The 25,983-nt window shown below is 36.7% G+C and overlaps 1 protein-coding gene across 9 annotated transcripts in view; it reads left to right on the plus strand.

Annotated features, from left to right (window-relative positions):
• Nucleotides 1-25,983, plus strand: part of svilc (supervillin c) — a 31,424-nt gene that overhangs the window by 558 nt on the left and 4,883 nt on the right. For 3 of the 9 annotated variants that reach the window (XM_082173375.1, XM_082173378.1, XM_082173376.1), the window contains exons 2-23: nucleotides 5,706-6,227; nucleotides 8,181-8,345; nucleotides 9,738-9,914; nucleotides 11,467-11,501; nucleotides 13,103-13,164; nucleotides 15,039-15,187; nucleotides 15,352-15,580; nucleotides 16,471-16,994; nucleotides 18,439-18,526; nucleotides 18,634-18,681; nucleotides 19,923-19,991; nucleotides 20,270-20,344; nucleotides 20,751-20,959; nucleotides 21,048-21,202; nucleotides 21,322-21,423; nucleotides 22,118-22,254; nucleotides 22,554-22,701; nucleotides 22,816-22,961; nucleotides 23,105-23,280; nucleotides 23,643-23,793; nucleotides 24,880-25,186; nucleotides 25,724-25,930. In XM_082173375.1, coding sequence (XP_082029501.1) covers nucleotides 5,917-6,227; nucleotides 8,181-8,345; nucleotides 9,738-9,914; nucleotides 11,467-11,501; nucleotides 13,103-13,164; nucleotides 15,039-15,187; nucleotides 15,352-15,580; nucleotides 16,471-16,994; nucleotides 18,439-18,526; nucleotides 18,634-18,681; nucleotides 19,923-19,991; nucleotides 20,270-20,344; nucleotides 20,751-20,959; nucleotides 21,048-21,202; nucleotides 21,322-21,423; nucleotides 22,118-22,254; nucleotides 22,554-22,701; nucleotides 22,816-22,961; nucleotides 23,105-23,280; nucleotides 23,643-23,793; nucleotides 24,880-25,186; nucleotides 25,724-25,930 — 3,670 coding nt within the window. In that variant the 5' untranslated portion in view covers nucleotides 5,706-5,916. Of the gene's footprint in view, nucleotides 1-1,123; nucleotides 1,232-5,705; nucleotides 6,228-8,180; nucleotides 8,346-9,737; nucleotides 9,915-11,466; nucleotides 11,502-13,102; nucleotides 13,165-15,038; nucleotides 15,188-15,351; nucleotides 15,581-16,470; nucleotides 16,995-18,438; nucleotides 18,527-18,633; nucleotides 18,682-19,922; nucleotides 19,992-20,269; nucleotides 20,345-20,750; nucleotides 20,960-21,047; nucleotides 21,203-21,321; nucleotides 21,424-22,117; nucleotides 22,255-22,553; nucleotides 22,702-22,815; nucleotides 22,962-23,104; nucleotides 23,281-23,642; nucleotides 23,794-24,879; nucleotides 25,187-25,723; nucleotides 25,931-25,983 lie in introns of those variants that run through there. The other 6 variants (XM_082173377.1, XM_082173379.1, XM_082173380.1 and 3 more) reach the window with 6 other exon arrangements.

The raw sequence follows: 25,983 nt of genomic DNA on the forward strand, positions 1-25,983 counted from the left end.
CTGCATTTTCTTATCAGAGCTTGTATGATTAGCAGTACACCACATTTGACGTTTTAAAATGCTCATATGCATAATGGATTCTTCTTTCATAATGCCATAATGCTTTATATGTATATAATGTTATACATAATGCTATATATCTTAATCAGACAAGTTGTTTATTCTTGTGAATAAATGTATCCAAAGACATAGTTTACAGTACATTTTAATATTTTATTATTTATAGCATATCATCAGCATTCAGCAACATGTGGTTATTACAGTGTTTGCAGTTAGGCTATTTATAAAAATGCTTTGCATTATAATGTGTCTTATACAATCTTTTTGAATATCTGTAATACATGTACAGGCTTTAGGTAAAGTGCTACAGGTTATTATTGAAGTTGCGTGCATGATAATTATCAGTGAAGGATGATTATAATGGGAAAAGAAAATGGTCATTAATTGTGTCTTGGAAATTCTTCCTTGTGCCCTGCCTTGAGATTATGAGTGAGTGTGTGTGTGTGTGTGTGTCTGTGTATGTGAGGGTTATGACTAGCTTGTGTGACCCGTGGGTTATGTGAGTACAACCAAGGTCAAAAGCTATGCCATTTATTTGTTTATTTATTATGTTTATGCAGACTGTTCCTGGTTAGTGTCTTAAACATCTTGCTGTTGTACTGTTTACCTCTTGTCTTAAACCTATTACCATGCCTGTCATGCCTGTGTTAAATATAACCTTGACACTGCATTACCTGATCATAGCGCAGGATGGGGGCTAGAAGTCCTGGAATCCCATAATGGTTATAACTGTAAGTCCATGAACGTGATGTAAACGGGAGCTAAATGACATGTAATAGGACGTGTCTTATAGTGAACAGAGTCTTTATAATAGAGTCATGCTAATCTTGAGACTCTAAGTATCTGTGTGTTTGTATCACTGTCTGTGTTGCTCTCTCCAGACAAACTGTCAGTCAGTGGTGGAGATTTTAAGGGTGTGTTCACACTTGGCAGGTTTGGTTCAATTAAAACGAACTCTGTTGTGATCGCTCTGTTAGTGTGGGTCATTTGAATTAAGTGTGAATGCTGCTATCCGAACCTTGTGCACTGTGCACTAAACCAAACAAACTCTGGTGCAGTTCGACTGAAATATGAACTCAACTGGACCAAAGACATCTAAACAAACCAAAAACAAGATGTGTCACAAGATGCAACCCTAAAATGCTCAAGAATACCTGGTTTTGCATGCTTGGTAAGTTCTTGGTAAGTTTTGTATCTTTGGGTTAGTAGTTAAAAATGACAGTAATGAGTAAATGTATAATTTTCAATTTTTCATTGAATCATTTACTCAACCGATTTGTTCACAAACACTGATGCTGTGACTCATTTCGAAGGCTGTGCCCTCCAGAGGTCGCAGCGACCACATATGTCATTGAAGCTGTCTCATTTAAAAAAAGCATCCATTATAAAATTGACTGTTATTCTCTGTAAGTACTGTAATTTCTTTCTTACTTTAGAATGTAATTTACATTTACGTTTATGCATGGCAGACGCTTTTATCCAAAGCGACTTACATTGCATTTCAAGGTACACATTTGCATTCTTATCAGTTCTTATGGCTTTTCTAAAATGAGAAAGCTCTGTGTTGCTGTTGCTTTTTTTGGGAACTTTTTTCAATGAAAAGGGAAAAACAAACAATGTTTTGTTTGAAAATCGACCTTCTTGTTTATTGATTTGTTGTTTATTAACACGTTCATACGGTCTCTGCCTTTTTACTCCAAAAACCATCATTGCTAGTTCTAACATGATTCATTTTTCTGAAGGTGTAACCTTGCTGCATCGTGCTTTGCATGGCAGTTACACACTCTTGCACTCTTGCAGTCATGGCAGTTACACACACTTGCTCCTGTGAAGTTATTTACTTATTTAGTGTAGTGTTTGCATAATGTTTGACATAACATCCATTAATTCTCAGAAAGATACATAACAAATTAAGCCTAAAGTCACCAAGAAATCAAAGTTGACAATTCTTTTTTTTTTGTGTGGAATATTGCAGTATTTATTATAAATGATTCCTCTGTACAATTATACTTTTTTTGAATTCATATGCTCTCATAATTTTTAATCAAAATAACTTCCCCTTCTCTGTTGACGTATCAACTGGTGTGAGGGCCTACATTTCTTCTTGTTCGTTTCATGCTGACTTTAACAGTTAGTCAGCTCAAAACAAAATAGTTACAATTATTGTTATTATTAATAACAATATTTAAAAAATTGCAACTTATTATTAGTAGTATTATTATAATAGATATTCATAAATATTTATTTTTGTTGACTGATTAATTATTGCGTCAAAAACCAGGAATAAAAAAATCTTTTAAAACGCACATCTGAATATGTGTACCATACTACATGCATTTCAGCTGCTTCTGTTTTTCTTTTTAACATGAGTACAATCCCTTTGGCAACTAATAAACGATTTAATTGGTGTATCTTAAATGCATCTTGTATTACTTGTTTTTCCGGGCACAAGCTTATGAGACTTAATTTAAATGCAGCTGGATTGTTGTAAATCAGCCACAAGAAAACACACCTGCCATAAGCTAACTGTAGTACAATTCCAACAGCTATTAAGCAAGATGAGTAGCGTGTGCTGAGAATACCTCAGTCATTACAGAATCGTGAATGTTGCCGTCTATGTGTGTGTGTGGTTGTTTGCATATATCCGTGCTCAGCACATGTCCGTGTCAGATAGAGTTACTGGATTAAGGACTGATGAGTCTAACTGATCCCAAACGTCAACCAGCTACTACAGTGCCTTTCCATCCCGTATCCTCAAACTCCCTTTCATGTGACTCGCTCCATCTCTCCGACTCTGTCATACTGTCTCTGGCGTAACCACTTAGTTTGGTTGATTGCTGCTGGGTGCTGTGTAGCTTTTGTCTTCAAAATATTAAGCAAACAAAAATAGGCCTAAATAAAATGTAAGTTTTAAGTCAAATCAAAGTGGTGCCAAACTGACAGCCTGCAGTAATAAGTTCATTGCAATTTTATAACCAGTTTATTTACCACAAACATGTTGCTACATGCACATTCAAATATTTTTTGTTATGTTTTACAAATTATTGAGATGTTTAAAATCAGCACACACATTCTGATTTTGTCACGTACTGTTTGCTCTCCTGATTTGAGACTCTTATCGGGATCTTGACATGGCTAAGCTTGTTAAATCTCTCAGGAAAGTCTCTCTCAGATGAGACATGACTCTCATGTTCCCTATAGAGAGAGGACATTGCTGCTGAAGATCCTGTTCACTATTGCATTAAAAGTCTATTTAGAGGTTTAAACTAATATGACCTAATATCGAACTGACTTGTATATAATTTATCTTCATTTCTATATTGGCCAACTGTTTAGTATAGTATAACAGTCTGAGGAACCCTAAATGAGGCAGTCTTGAGTTGCAGAAATGACTTGTTCTGAACTTTGTGACATTACAGAGTTAAATGTATCAGTCTGTAATTTCCAGTATTGATAGATGACATTACTAAGAGTTCTTGGATAAACTTGGTAGGTCCATTTTGTAAGTTCCATTCCTCATTATATGATTGCTGTAGATTTGAGAGCTCAAACTCTGCTTTGGGTTCCTGAAACACCAAATAAGGCTCACTGAGTGAAGTTGTGGTCCCTCTCTCTGCTGTGGTACTGCTGGATCTTTGCTCTGTTGTTATATCAGGGCTATTGTGTTTCAGTTGTGAGCGGATCTGGCAGAATGCTGATGCTTACAGTTTGCTTATTTAGGAGGAGAGGAGCCCCTACAAATACAGACACACACACACACACACACACACACACACACACACACACACACACACACACACACACACACACACACACACACACACACACACACACACACACGTCTGGTTTGCTATCTTTGTGTGGACTCTCCATATAGGCATAATGTTTTTTTTACTGTACAAACTCAAACTGTATATTCTGACCCCTTACACTAATACACTAACCCCCTAAACCCTTCACAGAAAACGTTCTGCATTTTTACATAAAAAAACCCCCAAAAAAAACCCATCACTTAGTATGATTTATAAGCCGTTTTCCTCATGAAGACTAAAAAATGTCCCCACAAGGACAAGGATTTCAGTTATTGCCATCTTTGGGGGGACATTATGGACATACACTACCGTTCAAAAGTTTGGGGTCAGTAAGATTTTTTACGCACACGCACACACACACACACACACACACACACACACACACGCACGCACGCACGCACACACACACACACACACACACACACACACACACACACACACACACACACACGCTCCTCTTTGATGCAGCACTCTTGGAGGGCTCCCATGGGTAGGCCATCGACCACATGCCAGCTCCATGTTGTGTATGGGTGATAAGATGATGATGTCATTATTTATGTATGAGTAAAGCTGTAATTGTGTTGTTACGGCAACTTGGTGACTAGGTAACCACATCTGTAGAGTCATGAATGATAATTTGGGAAGGCGTGTTCTGACCGGTCTTGTTTGGGTAATTTCATGTATTACAGCTGAGTGTGACTAACAAGATGATGTGTCTGTATCAGACCAGATGCATTAGCTCCACTTGTTCTTCAGGTTCTTCATGCTGTTGTTCAGAAATGACTGTCTTTACTGTTTCTGTGGGTTCCCAGAGATGCATAAAATGAACAATAATACTCATTTCTAAACTGAATTATAGTTTTCCCTTAAAATAGGTTCCTCTGACCATCAACATATATTTGACAGATAGTACTGTACCATCAACAATATCCAATAAAGTATTTTTTTATTTGGTGTTATTCTTGCCAAATCAAACTGCAAAAATCCCAAAAGATAATTAGTAGTAAAATATTATAATTACTAAATAAAAATATATTGCAGCACTGTTTTTAACACTGATAGTAATGATAGTAAGAAATGTTTCGTCATATTAGAGTGATTTCTGAAGGATCATGTGACACTGAAGACTGGAGTAATGATGCTGAAAATTCAGCTTTGACATCACAGGAATAAATTACATTGTAAAATATATTAAAACAGAAATACTTCACAGTATTACTGTTTTTATACTGTATTTTTGTACAGCCTTGATGAGCACAGGAGACTTATTTTAAATGCATCAAAAATCTTACCAACAGCTTCATTTTGACCGATGAAAATATCTGATACACAATAAACAAACATTATTCAGTTTACTCATTACAAAACAATCTGGCAAATTTAAGCTGGTTTAAGCTGGTCTAATCATTTTTGTGAGTTTGGCAATTGTTATTTACTGTTTCTTACTTGTGTTGTTTACTTAAAATGTGTTGTAGTATGCCAATACTAATAATATACTCAATTACACCTGTGTTGGTGTTGATGGATCAGCTTGTCTGATAAATGGCTTGCCCTAAAAAGACTGCTGAGATGAGCAGCACTTCAGAGGTGTAGAGTGTCAGTGCAAGAGGACTTTCCCAAATTCAGAAGCTCACTAAAGCAGGTCATGGAGTACACTTACACTGATAAATAGGACAGGTAAATGCTAATTTTGCAGGTTTGCAGAACAGGGTCTAAACAGGTGTTGATTGTTGAATGAAAGTATTTTCTTGTCCTTCCTTTTATCTATAGATATCTGACACCTCAGTCTGTCGAGCGGATGATCTAAGAACTCTTTTATTTGCTTTCTGACAGTGCCATGTCCTCGGGGAAGTGATGAGGATGATACACAAACATATTGTTCGAGGAACTTGCTGTAATTTGTTCTTCTGATCAATCAAACATTTCTTCGGTCGGGACTCCACCCTTGTTTTCCAAATTGAGGCGTTGAAATCATCTTGATCATACACCAGGAACTATTCTGCCTACTTCAAACATCCAAAGTGACAAAACTGGAGTTGATGATATGGACAAAATGGAAAATGTAGCCCAGGAGTCCAGAGCTGAACGCATAGCTCGCTACAAAGCAGAGAGACGGCGAGAGCTGGCTGAACGTTATGGCAGCCAGGAAGAGGAGCTTCCATCTAAGTGGTCGAGAAGAGACAGGGAAGGACGCGGTGTCCGTGACTCTAACTATGTGGAAAAGTCTGTTTCAGGAGGAATGAATGGAGGGATGGGGAGGAATGGACGAACACCATTAGAGGAACGGCCTGTTCCTGCAATGATCTCCAATGGATGTAAGGTGAACACCAGTGGAGAGAACACACACCAAAACAGGTGAGCTTTCCTGAGGCTTTAGAGCATGAAAGATTTGTGTCATTCCTCTTGAAATTCATCCTAATTACTTTCTTAAAACACATTATTGGGTTTACTGTGGACATCAATTAGGCATTATGTATTGTGAGGGAGTTACATCCTCTGCAAATATTAACTGGATCACACAGGACTTCCAGCTTTGGATATATTCTAATCCTCACAAGATAACATTTCTGCTAAAAATAGGCCTAAATTTAAGATTGATCTATTTGAATTACATATAAAATTTCCATCCATTTGGAATACAGTGTTTTGACATAAACAATCTGGTAATACTTTGCAATAAGGTTCATTAGTTAACATTAGTTAATGTATTAACTAACATGAACTAACCATGAACAATCCATTTGTTACTGTATTTGTTCATCTTTGTTAACGTTAGTTAATAAAAATACAGCTGTTCATTGTTTGTTCATGTAAGTTCACGGTACATTAACTAATGTTAACAAGATTTTAATAAAGTATTAGTAAATGTTGAAATGAACATTAACAAAGATTAATAAATGCTGTATAAGTACAGTTCATTATTAGTTCATGCTAACTAATGTAGTTAACTAATGTTAACTAATGAACCTTATTGTAAAGTGTTACCAACAATCTAATTAAGTTAAAGGAACACTCCACCGTTTTTTGAAATAGGGCTTATTCACTTTCTTTCCTACATTTAGATAGGTGGGCAAATGCATTTTTGTCTCAGTGCATGCATTGTTTTAGTTTGACAGGGTCGGCGCTAGCTTAGCTTAGCACAATGAATGGAATCCTTTGTTGCCAGCTAGCATGTCCTGAGTAAAAGTGATATAAAAAAAATAAAAAAAACACCTAATTACTTCTTGTGGCCTGCGTATTCACAACAAGTACAAATAGCGATGCAGATTAACACTAGGCGATTTCCTAGGCAGATATTGACTTATATATTAAGGACTATATTAGGGGGAACCACAGGCGAAGCACTGCTACTTGGGCGTGATATCTCTGCGCCCAAGTAGCAGTGCTTCACCTGTGCTTCCCCCTAATATAGTCCCAAGTCAATATCTGCATAGGAAATCGTCTAGTGTTAATCTGCATCGCTATTTGTACTTGTTGTGAATACGCAGGCAACAAGAAGTAATTAGGTGTTTTTTTTTGTTTTTTTATATCACTTTTACTCAGGACATGCTAGCTGGCAACAAAGGATTCCATTCATTATGCTAAGCTAAGCTAGCGCCGACCCTGTCAAACTAAAACAATGCATGCACTGAGACAAAAATGCATTTGCCCACCTATCTAAATGTAGGAAAGAAGGTGAATAAGCCCTATTTCAAAAAATGGTGGAGTGTTCCTTTAATGTGATGCATATCTGTCAGTCATGCATAAAAGAAACAGGTAAGATTTTCACTCAAAAAATCATGGCATGGTTTATTATTAAATCATCTATTTTAATTGTATTTAATTTTATTTAAATAATCATATTTTCAAAAAGCATGTAGTCAAACTGCTTAGAATCAGCACGAATCTATTCATTGTGAAAATGATTACATTTATTCAGTTAAAAACTATAGTTAAAATATGGCTAGCTGTGGAACAAGCCATATTACATAAGTCAAAATGTGTGAGATTGAAACAAACTAGATTTATTGATAAATATATACAGCTGGTCATTGTGTACACATTCAGTTTATAGTGAATACTACAGAAATCTTACCCGTTTCATACTTTATGCATCAAACTCTATAATCCAAATGGATGCAAAAAAAATAAATCTCAAATTTAGACCCAAACATTTTTTTTTTATAGTAATAATTTTTTGCAAGCTACATTTCCATCATTCTCTACATCTACGCCATCCCTCCTGTGCATGTCTCTCAGCTGTCCCTGCCTTCCACACTTTATTTCCTCCAGTTGAAGTCCTCTGTCTCTCTCAATCACCCTCTCCAGGGAATGTTTGTTGGGCTCGTCTGGTACAGTGGATGGGGAAAACCCTCCAGACTCCCATGGGCCCTCAACCCCTGACACACGCCAGTTACACACTCATGTATCAGTAGGCCAGCTGAAGAGCGCTCTTCTACAGCAAACCTCGAGCCCTGCTCCGTCTAATAGAGTGTAGGGAGTGTGTCTCAGTGTGTGTGTTCATTTCCTGCTTCATTCTGTTTGTATTGCCACAGGCAAAGACATTTTCAGTTATCTCTAACACCACTATTCTGCATAATAATAATATATCATGAAAGGTACACTATGTAACTTCTGGCCTTTTAGCGGTTAAAAAACAAAACTACATTTTGCGGTACAACATTGTTTTGGTTGCTAGGGTATAAGGGTATAAAGCTATAAGGCTTTACGCTTTTACAACATTTCAAATCCCTCAGTTCTCGCCATATCCAAAAAGACAAGCCAATGTTGATTCTTGTTTTATTACGAGCTCTTTCACGTTCTCTTTTTGCCAGCAGACTCTCCTCTGTTCGCCGTTATTTTTAAAACAAGTGATTTAGCTGCTTCGTGCCAATCTTTCCCAGTCGTTGTGAGCGACAGCTAACCTATGCTACTCCTGCACCATACACACGTCAAAGTAGCCAGAGCAACTTTTCTCTATATGAGACGGGTCGAATTTCCTGCGAAAACCATCCCGCCCCGTCTAAAATATAAATATACGTTTTGGAAGGAGGATTGACTCATTATTTAAATTCTGCATAAAAAAAATTACATGGTGTACCTTTAAGTATCCACCTATTTCTAATTTGCTGCAAAATACACTTAAATTAGACAGATACATGTTTCAACAGCCTAAGAAACTATATATTTGAATGCCATTCAGTGAGAGTAAAGACATTTATACCGTTACAAAATATTTTTGTAAATATATTTTTTAATAACATTACAAAATATTTTTGTTTTATATTTTTATTTGATCAAAAGTGACAGTTAAGAATTTGATAATGTTACAAAAGATTTATATTTCAAATAAAAGCTGTTCTTTTGAACTTTCTATTCATTAAAGTATCCTGAAAAAAATGTATCACAGTTTCACACAAATATTAGACTGCACAACTATTTAATTGACTAGCAGCAATTAATAAATGGCATTTATTCACACATCTAGGAGTCACACCATATTACACATTTTTTTTATGTTAAAGTAGTTTTTAAAAGTAAGTTTCTAATATGTTTGACAGTGTTTTAGCTACTCTTTGTTGGCTGGATATGTGCCCTTGCATTTCATATCAGTTTTAGGGTATCTCTTTATGTAATGAATTGTATTATGTGCACATTTTGCGGTGCTAACATAATGCTAATGTGTACCTGTAGTTTTGGCACCATGGTGACAGTGTGATTGATGCTGTCTAACATCTTACCATCTTCAGTGTGCTGTGAGAAGTGGTAGTGTCCTTTTCTAATCTTTTCCTTTGACTCAATCCTTCTTTCTCTGTTTCTGTTTCCTTCACAAACACACATTCTTCCTCTCTGCCATCTGTTCTGGTCTGTGTACTCAAACATTAGCACCACTGATGGTGGCGTGGTGGCCTTGACTCTTGACCTAGCGGTTCAACCAAGTGCCGAGGGAAGTCGTCGGCGCACCCGTCGATACATGCCAGGGGATCCTGCAGGGAGTCGCAAAAACAGTGAACGTTTCCGTACTCAACCCATCACAGCTTGTGAGATAAAGGAGAGTTGTGGGTATGGAGACAGCAGTTGCTTACTACCTAGACACACTAACTTAATTGGGTGTTATGATTGTCATTAACCTTTTTTCATGTGACAAAAACCATTAAAACATGCACATGCTCTATTATATATATATATATATATATATATATATATATATATATATATATATATACTTACAAAAGATTTATATTTAAAATAAATGCTGATCTTTTGATCTTTATTCATCAAAGAATCCTGAAAAATATTAGTCACAGTTTCTACAAAAATATTAAGCAGAGCAACTGTTTTCCTCATTAATAATAAGAACAATTTTTTTAGGATCAAATCATTATATAAGAATGATTTATGGAGGATCATGTGACACCGAAGACAGGAATAATGTCTGCTTTATCATCACAGGAATATTTACACTAAGTGAAAAGTGAAAATTCATGTGATGATAAAGCAGACATTATTCCAGTCTTCAGTGTCACATTATCCTTCATAAATCATTCTAATATGATGATTTGATGAATGATGATTTAAAATATATATATATATATATATATATATATATGGAGTAGCGTTTATTATAAATATATATATATATATATATATATATATATATATATATATATATATATATATATATATATATATATATATTTATAATAAACGCTACTCCAAGTCGATTTGCAATGAGAAAAGGGAAAAGAATGAGTTCGGTAAAAAACGGATTGGAACTTGATTCGATCGCGTCAAAAGCTAACGGCACACGTCTTACTCTCCATGCAGGATTTCTTTTGTTATTTTGTCTAGCCCAATCAGATAACGGTGGGCGGAGTCAGTGTAAATAGCCTCTGCCATCATTGCGGGCTACTTGAACTTGGTGTAAATAGACACTAGGCATCGAAAACAGATTCAATTGTAATAATATTTCACAATATTACGGTTTTTACTGTATTTTGAGATCCAGAGCTCATTATATATTGACATATCTTAAGTAACATTTCAGCACTTTCTTTCACTTACTATATTTTACAATGAAATATTTTAAAAACTGGGTTTAAACGTTATTGTATCAGGAAGATTACACACTTCATAGCAACAAATACATGTTTAAGAAAGTGCTGTTGTGTGTGTTTGTTGATATTTAGTCATTTAAGAGTAAAATCCTTTCACTATCATAAATACCTGGAAGATATTAACAGATGCCAGATATCATACTCAGCACAGTCCTTTCCTTTGAGTCAGGAAATGAGATCAGCATGTATCCCATGTGCTTGATAGGATCATCAAACAGGGTGTGTGTAAGAGCTCATAGTTTTAATAGTTAGCATTATGTCATGCATATAACCTGCACAGATGTGTCTGAGTGAGTGTGTGTCACAATACCCGTTGTGCAGGAAAGGCTTCTTAAAGCAGATCTAGTGTGAAGTCATCTTAATACGTTTTTCTGTATACCATGTATGTGTATCACTTACTTTGCATGAGAAAGACTGAGTGAGCAGTTGAATGTGAGTTTGATTTTGTGGTCCTTCCTTTTACTTTGAGACTTCTCATAAAGTTCTTCATTTCACAGAACAATGGACGATGAAAATCAAGACACCTCGCAAAGTAAGTGCTTAACCTACAATTTTACATTGTAAAAAATGTTAATCAACTAAAAGTCAACATTAAGTCATTTGCTGCTTTTTAATTTCAGTAAAAAAAAAAAAGTGGTTCCAAAGTAAGTGAGAAACTCTGAAAACTCAAGTAGACATTATTGTGACAAGCTAAATTGATGAAAACAGAGATAATGTTATAATATTGAAGCATTTATATGAAGTGTTTCAGATTTTTATGAAATTCTGTATTCATACACTATACCGTTCAAAAGTTAGGGGTCAGAAAGATTTTCAGCATCATTACTCCAGTCACATGATCCTTCAGAAATCATAATAATATGCTGATTTACTACTCAAGAGTTTATAATAACAACATTTATTTGAAATAGAAGTATTTTGTAACAATGTAACAAGTCTTTACTGTCACTATCGATCAATTTAATGCATCCTTGCTGAATAGAAGTTTTATTTTTTTCAAATAACAAAACAAAAAAAACAATCTTACTGACCCCAAACCTTTGAACGGTAGTGTGTGTGTATATATACTGTAGGTGTATATGGAGGAGTTTATTTTTGTTTTGTAAATGGTTGTTTAACTGTAGTCTGAGCAGTCTTTTCAAATTTTGCAACTCTACCGCTACATAGGACCATTGCAATGCAATACACATAGTAAACCAAAACATAAACACACTCTTATACACTTTTACTCCTGCATATATTCTGAGTAAGTGGATACTGTCATAAACACTTATAATGACCTCTGTTTTATTACTGGTGAGTGGATAAATCTTACAAGGCTGTATTAGACAAAAGCTTAAAGTGTTATAAATATAAGCCATGCTTTTTAGGACAGTCATTTAGTGACACTCACATAATAATCTAATTCCTTAAAAACACATTTAGTATAATACTTAACATGGGGAAAGGAGGAATGATGTTTATTAGGTTTAGGGTTAGGGCATAGAATATACAGTTTGTACAGAATAAAAATCATGTCTATGGAAAGTCCCCATGTGTGTGTGTGTGTTTGAGATCAGCTATAAATCTGCCAGTCAAGAGAAGTGTACGCACAGGTGAAGAATACATCTGCCAGACTGTTTGTGCATTTGGCCAAACACAGAGCAGTGAGTTTATGAGCGCGTGAGAGAACATGTATGAGATGTTTGTTAGTCATTTAGTGATCTCACACAGAAATTTCTCCATTATGATCTCAGGTGAATCAAATTCGTATAGATTTAGATAGCTATAGTTTGTGGACAAATGAATGAGTCCCCAGAACTAAGCTAAATCTGACAACCTTTTTTAGGGATGTCCTTAATTGCAAAAATCGTTCTGAAAAAGCAAAATGTATTTTATCGGTAGCGTATGAATTACAGTTATGTAACTGTCTACTATATAAAACAGTATGTTAAGTCCTCTATTAGATATGCATGTGTGTGTGTGTGTGTAGTGTGAATCAGCAGGATCCGTTCAGATTGTGCCACAAGTAATGCAATCTGTTATGATGTGTAAGTTTCGATTAGCTTGGCATTTCTGTTGCTCTAAAATGCATGATTGTGACTTGGAGATTCTTTTCCCCTTGTAATGTTGTGCTTGCTGTTTTTCTTGCAGTGGATGTAAAGACGGATGACAGAGCCAAGATGAGTGTAGCTGCCAAGATGTCTCTGTTTAAAGTAGGTGAAACAAGAGCCCACCGTATCTCTTTAGCAACTGCTGCTGCCTGAATAGAAAAAGGTCATTGCCATGGATGGAAAACACACACACACACACACACACACACACACACACACACACACACACACACACACACACACACACACACACACACACACACATACACACACATACACACACCTTGTATATATTTACCCTTTTGGGGACTTCCCAATTTACTGTTCTTAATAAAAGCTTATTATAATTACTTTTGACTACACTTACCATTACCATAAAATACACCTTTTAATGTATTAGTATTAGCACTTTTATGACCAGGCATTTCTCATGTATCAGAAATTACGCACATAGAACTCATTCTCACATACAAACATGTTTTTAATCTTCTAAAATGTGATGAGGATAAAGTATATTTCTAAATTTTAAAAAGCAATGTGATACTGAAAAAAGGAATTTTGAATGCACTCATTTATTTTACTAGGTATTTCTAATAATTTTGGAGTAATCTCTCTCTTTCTCTTTCTGCTCCAGTATGTTTTTTCCTCTCTGTTCTTATGCTTTGTGTTTGGGTCATAGGTGGTAATAGGACACCTGGAGTGTTTGGTTACCGTATGACCCACTGGGTTTCATTTGTTACTGTGACTTCCTTACCGAGACTATCAGAGCAGGATCTATTTAATTCATCCTGCAACTGACCCATTTCACCAGAGACAGAGATATTAAAAAAATTGCATTGCGATTGCATTTTCTTGGTGATACAGAAAATACAGGGATTGTTCTCCTAACAATGACAATTGTGTCATTAACTCACTCACATGTTGATGTGACAAATGATATTCATTTCTTTCATGGAATATACAAGTAATTCTTTTTATGTACAATGAAAGTGAATTGTGAATAAATATTGGGTGACACGTCTTCACACAGCGTACAGTATTATCATATTCAAAGTATATGGCAACATGAATGATGTCGCAAATATGCAATGACTTCTAACATAAATGAGTTTATGAGTTTACTTTTTGGTCAGTTTTTGAGTCTGATGGCCCCTAGTCACCATTCACTTTCATTGTATGGAAAATAGCAGCGTGAACATTCTTTTAAACATCTCCTGTTGTGATTCATGGAAGAAAGAAAATCAAACAGATTTGGTGAAGCATGAAGTATTTGTGTAAATAAAAATTAATTTTAAGTAATTCAGTTTCTCTACGCAGTTAAAAATTATGTTTTGAATCGACACATTAAATATTTTCAAATTACAATGCCGTTTTTAAAAAAATTTGTGAGGAAGATTTTTGAATGTTTTTGAAAGAAGTCTCTTATGTTCACCAAGGCTGCACATTTTTGATCAAAAAATACAATAAAAACAGTAATACTGTGAAATATTGTTTTTTATTTAAAATAACTGTTTTCTCAATGAATTTATTTTAAAATGTGATTTATTGCTGTGATGGCGAAGCTGAATTTCCAGTCTTCAGTGTCACATGATTCTTCAAAAATCATTCTAATATGATGAGTTGCTGCCCAAGAAACTTTTCTTAATATTATCAATGTGGAAAAAAATTGTGCTGCTTAATATTTTTGTGGAAAACATAATACATTTTAAAGGATTATTTAGAAAAAAGAAAGTTCAAAAGAACAGCATTTTTTTTTTTATATATATAAATATTTTGTAACATTTTAAATGTCTTATTGTCACTGTTAATGTTTTGTTCCATAATAAAATAATTAATTTCTTTAAAAAAAAATCGTACTTATCAAAAAAGCATTTTTTGGTCAACATACACTCTTGGTGAATTATTAACATTTGTCGCTCTCTCTCTTTTAATTCCACCATTTAAATATTTGTATTACATTGTTGTTTTGCTATCAGGAATTGGAGAAGACAGCTTCACCCGAGGCGTCCTTGTTCCTCAAACCTCGCTCCAGTAATAGTTTCCATGAGCGCAGAGTTCGCCGTAACAACGATCCTCGAGCACTCACTCAGCCAATCACCTTTGAGGAAACAGTGATGGCAGCGAGGTGGGCAGGACTTCATTATACAACATGCTAATTTCTTGCACTTTAATATGTCTTTAAATCTCTATCTACGCTTACAGCAGCAGTGCCACTGCCAATTTAAGAAGTACTTCTGAGATTAAAAACAAATGAATGACCTAATTCACTGTCTATTGTTCCTCCTTCAGTCCTCATTTGGGTGAGGCAGGTGAGCCTGAGGCAGAGGTGGAGGATGATGCTGGCACTAAACTGTCTATGAGTGAGAAACTGGCTCTCTTCAACAAACTGTCTCAGCCCATATTGGGTGCTGTGGGGAGTCCCGTGAGAGATGGCAGCCCACTAGAGGCCTCTGAGAGGCGCAGACAGAAGGGTGCGCGCTACCGCACACAGCCCATCACTGTGGATGAGGTCAATTTGGTAAGTATATTTGGCGTGCATGAACATACTGTATTAGCTCTGCTTGTCTGTGGTCACTTGGCATATCTCTATTTGCCACTTGTCCAGTCATCATGTTGTTTTAATCAGTGTGTGTCAGCTTCAGATCTGGTGACCACAATAAAACATTCCGATGAATTTCCATGCTGGCTTATGCTGGTTAGTGCTAGCCATCACAAATAAAAGTTAGTTTTTTTTAGTTTGAAGGTTAAATGTATCAATGTTTAATATGTTTTAAGATTAAAACAAGGTGAAAGAATTGAATTCAAGATACATTTTCATACATACAAGATACATACTTAAAAAATAATGGCATAGCCATCACAGCAAAAAATTTAAAAATATACATAAAAAATTAAAAAAGGAAAAAGGAAAAACATGTTTTTTATGTCCATGAGTTTCATTCATTTTCAGATAATTGGAACTTCTGGTAGTTGGTTTGTTGTTTACAGTAAATATTTGTATTATTATTCATTATGTATAATATTTTATTATTATTATACATTTTTTTTATTAATTTTTTTAGTTTGCTTAAAACAGTTTATTTAAGCAATAAACTATACATTTCATCCACAATATATTTTCTAAAAAATAAATCTTATTACCTTAATCATTTTGCTCTGTTAAATTATTCTTGTGTGAAGGATGTTCAGATATTTCCTACTAGAAAAATAAAGTAGAAATATTGGATATTGGGAAGAAGATTTTTTTCACAGCAAAACTTTCATTGAACACAGAAGTCATGCTTAAGCAACCTGATGATGACACCAGCATCCAAAACACAACACAAGCCGTTTTTCTTGTGACTTTAACTTCTAGAGTACCTTCTCAGTCTTTTCCAGAGATGTTTATAAGCCTTTCTTCCACTTTAGCTTCAGAAAGAGCCTCTTCAGCTTCCTCGTCTTCATCTGACGCCTCACCTCTCTGACCGACAGCAAGCTGAGTCTATCAACCTGAAGCCCAGTGAAGTGCGTCTCTCTGGGCCGAGCTCTTCACAGGACAGGCGTTCCTCCTCCGAACTCACCTCATCACCCCATCTGAAGCCTACAGCTGGCAGCAACTCCCAGAATGCAATGCAGATTAAAGGCATCTTGAAAAAGAGCTCTTCCGAGGGAGTGGTGTGGAGGAGTGGAACCAGAGACAGGGACGACCTGAATGGACACGGCCTGGAGAAGAATGGGGGAGAGAGGAGGGAAAGGGAGGTGAAAGAGGAGAGACATATGTCAGCTGCGGGTCCATCTCCGGCCCGTCTCTCCAGCGCTCCCTGGAGGCAGAGGGGAAGGAAGGAAGAACACGGCAGAACACGGAGATCTGCGCCGAAGCCCGAGGAATGTCCATCCCTGTCAGAAGACCTCCAGATCACAGAACAGAGCAGAGACTCAGATATCACTGACAGGTTCTCTCTCTTTCAATCTCTTGCTCTTTGTGTTTGTTGTCAGATATACAGTACCATTCATTTTGGGTCAGTAAGAGTGTTTAAAAAAAAAAGAAGGAATTATTACTATTTGCTTTTATTTGGCAAGGATGCATTACATTTGTGAAAAGTGATAGTCTCATTCATTTATTTTTTACAAAAGATTTTGAACTTTATATTCATCAAAGAATCCTGTAAAGTTTGTATCAGGGTTTCCACAAAAATATTAAGCAGCACAACTGTTTTCAACATTGGCAATAATAAGAAATGTTTCTTGAGCATCAAAACATCATATCAGAGTGATTTCTGAACGATCATGTGACACTGAAGACTGGAGTAATGATGCTGAAAATTCAGCTTTGACATCCAGGAATAGATTACATTTTAAAATACATTCCAATAGAAAACAGTTATTTAAATGTAAATAATATTTTTTACAATATTACTGTTTTTACTGTATTTTTTATCAAATTAATGTAGCCTTAGTGAGCATAAGAGACTTCTTTCAAAAACTTTAAAAAATCTTACCAACCTACAACTTTTGTGTTTAGGGTTAAGTGGTGTATATATATATATATATTTGTGGACATTTGTGAAAATATATTACCCTAATATAAATATAGTACCCCTTCACAGTCAGTTTTTCAAAGATTATTGGATCAAAAGGTAGAAAACTGGTTCATTGCTGGCTTGAAACTTTGCAAATCCAATACGGGTATGGTGGCCAGAGTTGGGTAGTTACTCTAAAAAAGTAATTTATAACTAAACTACTGATTACATCTTCAACAGTGTGATTAGATTGCTCTACTAATTACTCTCTCTATAAAGTATTACATTACTTATTACTAATTACTTTCTGAATCCCACATCAGCCTCGACCAGTTGAACAACACAAGGATAGACATGAAACTGCTATTTTAATTATTTCAAATAAATACGATAAAATTGTATTTTTACAAAGTTATTCTTGAGCTGACCAAAGTTTTTAAAGGGAGAAGTTCACAAAAGTGCTCCTGTACCAAAGCTGTATACTCATGCCATTGTGGTAAGAATTAATACATAGAGAGTGTCATGTTAATACCACAAAGCATTGCTAAGAAGATACTGCCTTATTTCCTGATTTGTGTACTCACCATAAAAATAGCCCATGTTCTACATTTAACAACATAGTATGAGGATTATGTACCTCAAATTAGATGACAATCTGATGAAATCTATCCACCTTATTTTTAACATAAGTGCAGGCACGGCCATTTGTTACACACAAGGCTGTTTTTATTTCTTACAAAAACAGTCTGTTATGCTGCTTGATATTGCAAACTGGTATTTGTTATCATATTATTTTAATTTATGGTATGATATGGTATGTTTTTGACAAAATTCAACACTGTTTGGCTCTTATTAAATGAGAAAGTCTTTTTCACAGGATGACAGACTCAAGAGTAACTAAAGAAGAAGAGGAGGAGCAAAATGCTAAGGCAAGGTGCAATATCAGTGTAAACAGTGGGCAACAGGTGTGTGTATGAGCATGTGTGTGTGTGGTCAAATGTATGCTCGCTGCAGTATGTGAGTCACAACTCAATATCTTTGTTCTCCCTGATTTCCACACTGCCCCCTGTAGGATGAGACTGTCAGTACAGCTGAATCTACTCCCCAAACTCAATGCTGGGTAAGATTGCTATGTGAGTTTATACAGAATGTGTTTCAGTTACTTTAACTGACTTAATGTTCATACATTGTTGCTTATTACTTTGTGTTAAAAAAAGAGATTTCATTAGTCACTGTCTCTCTGTGTTCATTTTATTTGACTGATCATATATTGTTGTTGTTGTTGTTGTATGTATGAGATTTTATAAGTCAATCACCCTCTCCTCTCCTCCTCTCCTTTCCTCCTCCTCTCATCTCCTCTCATCTCCTCTCCTCCTCTCCTTTCCTCCTCTCCTTTCCTCCTCCTCTCATCTCCTCTCATCTCCTCTCCTCCTCTCCTTTCCTCCTCTCCTTTCCTCCTCCTCTCATCTCCTCTCATCTCCTCTCCTCCTCTCCTTTCCTCCTCTCCTTTCCTCCTCTCCTCTCCTCTGTCTCCTCTCCTCCTCTCTTATGTCCTCTCATCTCCTCTCCTCTTTCTCTCTTCTACTCATCTCTCCTCTAATCTCCTCTCCTACTCTTCTCTCCTCCTTTCTCCTCTCCTCTCCTCCTCTCCTTTTCTCTCCTCCTCTCCCCTCCTCTCTCCTCTCATCTCCTCTTCTCCTCTCCTCTCCTTTTCTCTCCTCTTCTCTCCTCCTCTCTCCTCTCATCTTCTCTCCTCTCCTCCTCTCCTCCTCTCCTCTCCTCATCTCTCCTCCTCTCTCCTCTCCTCATCACTCCTCTCCTCTCCTCCTCTCTCCTCTCCTCATCTCTCCTCTCCTCATCTCTCCTCCTCTCTCCTCTCCTCATCACTCCTCTCCTCTCCTCCTCTCTCCTCTCCTCATCTCTCCTCTCCTCATCTCTCCTCTCCTCATCTCTCCTCTCCCCTCATCTCCTCCTCTCCTCTCCTCATCACTCCTCTCCTCTCCTCCTCTCTCCTCTCATCTCTCCTCTCCTCTCCTCATCTCTCCTCTCCTCTCCTCTCCTCCTCTCTCCTCTCCTCATCTCTCCTCTCCTCTCCTCATCTCTCCTCATCTCTCCTCTCCTCATCTCTCCTCTCCTCATCTCTCCTCTCCCCTCATCTCCTCCTCTCCTCTCCTCATCTCTCCTCATCTCTCCTCTCCTCTCCTCTCTCTCTCTCTCTCTCTTCTACTCCTCTCTCCTCTAATCTCCTCTCCTCCTCTTCTCTCTTCCTCTCTCCTCTCTTCTCTCCTCTCCTCCTCTCTTATCTCCTCTCCTCTCCTCATCTCTCCTCTCCTCTTCTCTTCTCCTCTCCTGTCCACTCAGGAGCCTGTGTTTTCCTCTGTATACTCTCGTTCAAGCACCACACCTCAATATGTGATGTTGTTCAATGAGGTGAGAATTTTATTAATGTGTCAATGTGATGAATGTGTCTATAACCTGTTATTGCTTTATGCATGTGCTTTTCAATAAAACATTTGTTTTTCTGTTTTCCCGTATAGTGTGTCCTGAATGTGTTAATTTGGCTGCCTCGTCCTTTTAAGATCCATTTTGTTTTGTCCGCAGAAAATGTTTGAGTGACTTTACTGTCAATAATGGCATGTCAATTATTTTATTTGACTTCGACCAGCAGACCTTAAAATGTATCATCCTCTTTCTCTCGCCCTCTCTAGAGGAGTCTGTCTTATGAAGCTCAAGAGGTTTCCACATCCACTCAAAGCCAACCACAGGTGACGGGGAGAGACAAGGTAGTTTTAAGATATTCATACACTACTGTTTATTTTTTTTTATTTATTTTTTTTGCAAGGACACATTAAATTGATAAAAAATGAAAGTAAAGACTGTTTTAAAATTGTCACAAAAGATTTTCATTGCAAATAAATTCTGTTCTTTTGAACAATCTATTCATCAATCCTGAATCCTGAAAAAAAAATTGTATCACAGAGTTTCCACAAAAATATTAAACAGTAAAACTGTTTTCAACATTGACAATAATAAGAAATGTTTCTTGAGCAACAAATCAGCATATTACAATGATTTATGAAGGATCGTGTGACACTGAAGACTGGAGTAATGATGCTTAAAACTCATCATGCTAAAATTTTATATTAGATATTAGAATATCAACTAATTAATTTCTTTCTGTTATTTCAGGAAATCTGTGAGGTGGAAGACTCCCCCAAACTCATCTTTACAGAGACACAAACCATTTGCACCAATGAAGTCCAAGAGAGTCAGATGTTTGGTACTGAGATGGCTAAAGAGGTCATGACCTCTGACCCCGGCTCACTGCCAGCGTGTCCTACCACTGGAGGAGACACAGAGCCAGACCTCAGCACTCTCTGTCAGACCAACACGCCAATGTAAAGCCAGCCTCTGTGTGTACATGTATATCTGAGGGATTTCTCAATGTGATTAGATACAGGTTTTATGCTCTATGTGTATGTTTAGTTTGAGCTCAGCTGTAGCTGAACACAGGCGCTCAGTACGGCCGTCCCGCAGGACTCAGGGTTCGAGGAATCCATTACGTGCTCTTGCTGCTCGAGAGGATATCCAGCAGGATTTCATGCAGCCTGAGGAAGACAGCGAGATGGAGAATAATACAGGTTAAGTCAGATGATTAAACTATTTTATCATGATTAATCAAATGTCTTAAACATATTTAGCATCATCATACTTCTTTCAATCACATTTTTTTTTTTTTATATCTTTATTTTCCCTAAAGCTATGAAAAATTCTAACTGCACCCCAGCTGATGTCACTTCCTCTGGAAAAGTGAGCAGACCCATAGTGCCATACAACAAACTCATGCTCATCCAGGTTAAAGGTATGATAATGTTTCTAATATTCATCTGATGTTATTCAGAATATTATGTATTTATACTAGAGTCAATTTTTATTAAATAGGTATTTTATGTTCGTCAAGGCTGCATTTGTTTAATCAAAAATACAGTAAAAACAGCAATACTGTGAAATATTATTACAACAATACTGTTTTCTATTTGAATATATTTTAAAATGTAATTTATTCCTGTGATGTCAAAGCTGAGTTTTCAGCATAATTCCTCCAGTCAGTGTCACATGATCCTTCAGAAATCACTCTAAAATGATGATTTGCTGCTTAAGAAACATCTCTTAATGTTTTCATGTTGAAAACAGTTGTGCTGCTTAATATTTTTAAGGAAAACATGATATTTATTTTTCAGGATTCGTTGATGAATATAAAGTACAAAAGAACAGCATTTATTTGAAATAGAAATCTTTTGCAACATTATTTATTTCTTCACTGTCACTTTTGTTAAAATTAAGGCATCCTTGCTAAATAAAAATATTAAAAAAAAATTATACCCTGAACTTTTTCAAGTGGTAGTATACATTGTAAAATTCTACATTGATTGTAATAGTCATGGAAGCACACTTGATTTTTCAAGTTTCCATGCTTGGAGGTTCCATAAGATCCTGAGAGTTTCTTGCGAGAGCAATGCAGGTAATGTTTTCTGTGCATGTGTGTGTTTATCCAGGATGGAGGCAGGTGCAGGTTCGGTTGGTGGAGCCTGTGTCACACTCTCTTAACAGTGGCGACTGCTTTCTGCTGGTCACACCCTCAAACTGCTTCCTCTGGACCGGCAAACTCTCCAACACCATCGAGAGAGAAAAGGTACCATCAGTTCACACAGAAACAGAGTGATTCCTGTTAAAGCCAGTGCAAGTATTGCCGCATCCTCAACAGTATATTTCGGGTGTAGAATAAAATATGAAATACTTGGGAATATTGTTATTTATTAATACATTTAATTTAATTTATATATTTTAATCAAATATTAATTTATTATTATTCAGCTCAGATGAGACTTAAATATTAGATTTAATTAAAATGCATTTCTAAAAATTGTGAAATGTTTTTGGTGTCAGTTTTTTGTATTTAGTTCCTGGATGTTGACTAATGGTGTGTTCTAGGCGTCTGAAATGGCCTCGTTGATTGTGACCCAGAGGGATATGGGTTGTCAAGCAACGGGCGTCGTTCACCTGGATGAAGGTGTAAATACAGACAGCCTGCAGGCAGCAGAGTTCTGGAACCTTCTCGGGGGACAGACCCAGTATAAAGGCAAGAGCCATACTGTACACCCCACAGGAAATATCCCATAAAAAAACAACACTTTTATTTCCCAAAACTGTTCAAATGACATTTGTATGTTTATGGGGGCGTATCACTTTGCAGGTCCAGACAGTACAGATGATGATGAGCACTATGAGAGAGCCATATCAGAGTCAAACTGTATTTATAGGCTGCAGGGGGACAGACTCAGCCCCCATGAGCAGGCCTGGGCTGCCGTACCACACCTCACTCTACTGAACTCCTCTCAGGTCCTGATCTCAAGCCATATACTATTAAAGAATAAATGGCATGCACTTTATAGTGCACTTTATAACTGCTTGTGATTACACATGACAAAACCGCTATTTAAGGTGGTTGGTTACATTTATTGACAGTGCTTTTTCTGTTTCAGACTCTGCTGTTTGACTTCGGCAGCGAGCTCTATTTGTGGCATGGGAAAGACGTCGGCCCCAGTGAGAGGAAACTGGCCCTTCAGCTGGCTCAGCAGGTTTGGGACGGAGCGTATGACTACAGCAACTGCAGGATCAACCCTCTGGATCCCTCTGGTGGCAGTGCCCACATTCCCAAGTAGGTTCACTGTAATGGGAGATTCTTCGTATATCCAGCTACAGTGTGGTCCAAAAGTCCATTAGTGAAAATGCTTCTGTTTTGCATTCCTCAGTAAGAATTATATTATCAGTATAATATGAATATCAGAACGTCTCAGCATTTGCTCTGTCTCCTTTGTTTTAATGACTGCAGCACTTAAGCTGCATGAACAACGTAAGTTTGTATGAATGTATAAATTATGTAAAATGTGTATAACAGATATATATATTGTTCCACTGAAGGAATAAAAATAAATAATTGAATTTTAGGTTACAAGCAGAAAGAGAAATCCAAGCTTATTGCTTGTATTCACCAACAAATGTACTTATTTGTGTGTTCAGGCAGGGAACTGGACGGCCAGACTGGGCACTTTTTGGCCGTGTGTTTGACCAAAATGAGACGGTACTGTTCAAAGAGAAGTTTGCTAACTCATTTGAGCAGACAAAAGTGAACAAAAATCACATCGAACCTTTCATACAAGAGGAGGAGCAGGTGAGGAGGCTTACATACATGTTATAATAACAAATATATCTCAGGCTCCTCTTTTATACCTATGACTAGGGCTGCACAATATATCTAAACAATCAAAATATTGCAAATGGACATATTGCGATATGCTAAATGATAACTACTAAATGACAACTAAAAGATTTTAATATTTCAAAAAGTTACGGAAAGTCAAAATTTTAGGTTGACGCAGATAGCAGAGAATAGACTGGACACATGACTGTTACATACGCGTGATATGCATAATGTTAAAAAGAGGTAAGCCGCAGAGGCGTACTTGCACGCACATCTCAGACAGCGTGCGATCCTGAAATCTTACTGTATATGGCCAAATACACACAAAATTATGTCAAAATGCCATCTTGGTGAGTATTCACATAATCAGTCACTTATGTCTTAAGTTAACGTAAACAGTTGAGGAATAAACCGCATGTGTAACAGTATATTGGATCCGTGCCTTAGCTCTTAAAGTGACAGCAGCCTAATAAACCTGCTGCCGTCTGTGTTTTTATTATTAATCAAACAACAAAAGACAAAGAGAAAATCACTCACTGCTCTTGACTGAATAACTTTTATAGCTTTAATAAGAATCAGTGTTTATTTAATTCATACAGTGAAGACTAAGCAGTTTTATTTTTACATTTATTTATTCAATTTCTGTTTTGTACATTATCGTATCGCATATCCCATTATTTAACGAGCTATCGCATATCGCACTTTTCTTCAATATCGTGCAGCCCTACCTATGACTTCCATCATCCTTAGGGGCCATTCACACAGAACACATTTTTGCTTTGAAAAAGGCGAGCAGCGCATACTTAGAACTCCGTGTCATGCATGAGACGCTGCAAAGACTCGAGCGCAAACACGTCCGTCTAGCATGCGTTTACATGGAAAAACAATGGACAAGTGGCGCAGTGGAATGGAAAAAAACACTGGTGCGAACCGGCCCTGAAACAGTTTCAGATTTTTTCAATATTTTTACAGCCCTCTAGTGATCAGGTTTCACTTTTAATGTTCATTTTATGTTCTCTCTTTCTAGCTCTATAATCTTTTCCGTCTTTTCTACAGACCCCCTCACTCATATCATCTCCTCAGCCAGTGTCAGCTGAGCAGTGGTCATGTGATGCCAGAGCTCTCTTCGGTGGAGTCTGTCTCTCAGCGGTGTCACAAATCGTTCTGGATGGTGTGGATGTACGAAGGGGACGAGACATGGTCACTCTGAGTGATGGTCGGCAGGTGGAGTTACGCACACTTGCGGTGAAATCGTGGCTTATTTCAGAGAGTGAGGAGTGTGAGGTTGCCCCAGAGAGCTTGGGACAGTTTAGTGAGGGCTGCACATACGCTACACGCTGGACTTACAGCCTCACAGCGTTAGGTAAGTTAATGCATGCATATATATTTGATTTAAGTCGGCATGAGATGAAAATTCACTCTGTTTTCTATGTGCATGTTATAGATTTAGCAGATGTTTCATTTTGTGTGTTTTGATCTCGTAATGTTCAACCGAAATGTCATAACTGGGCCATCCGGTGAAAATGACTTCTCTCTAGTGACATATGCAGGACTTATCCAAACATTTAGTCTGCTAAATGTCTTTATCAATGTCGTTACTGTCACTTTTGATCAATTTAATGCATCCTTGCTGAATAAATGTATTAATTTCTTTCATTTCTACTGAATTACTGTATTACTAATTGATACAATATTACTGGTTTTGCTTTATTTTGAATCAAAATAAGGCAGCCTTGATGAACATAAGAGACTTCTTTTAAAAACATAAAAAAATCTTACCAATCTTACATTTTTGAACGGTAGTGTATATTATTTATACATATTAAAATGAACATTTTTGAAAATTAGAATGTTTGAGAATTTAAATAGTTTGTATATTTATTCTACTATTATTTAACAGGGGATCAGATGGCAAGAGGTCAGGAACGATCTGCTCTTTTCATCTGGAAAGGACGGCACTCCAATGCCAGTGGGCGGGACTTGTCACCAGCACTGACCAATCAGTGTAGTTCTCAGGTGTTTGTAACAGAAGGGGAGGAGCCACCCTGTTTTCTGCAGCTTTTCCAGGGAGGAATGGTCATTTATAGACAACACAGCAGAGACACAGGTCTGGTCATTGAAAAATTTAATCCTCTTCTCTACTATGGATTCACTTATTAC

This window comes from Leuciscus leuciscus (assembly GCF_965113295.1).
Source record: "Leuciscus leuciscus genome assembly, chromosome: 1".
NCBI classification, from domain to species: Eukaryota; Metazoa; Chordata; class Actinopteri; order Cypriniformes; family Leuciscidae; genus Leuciscus; species Leuciscus leuciscus.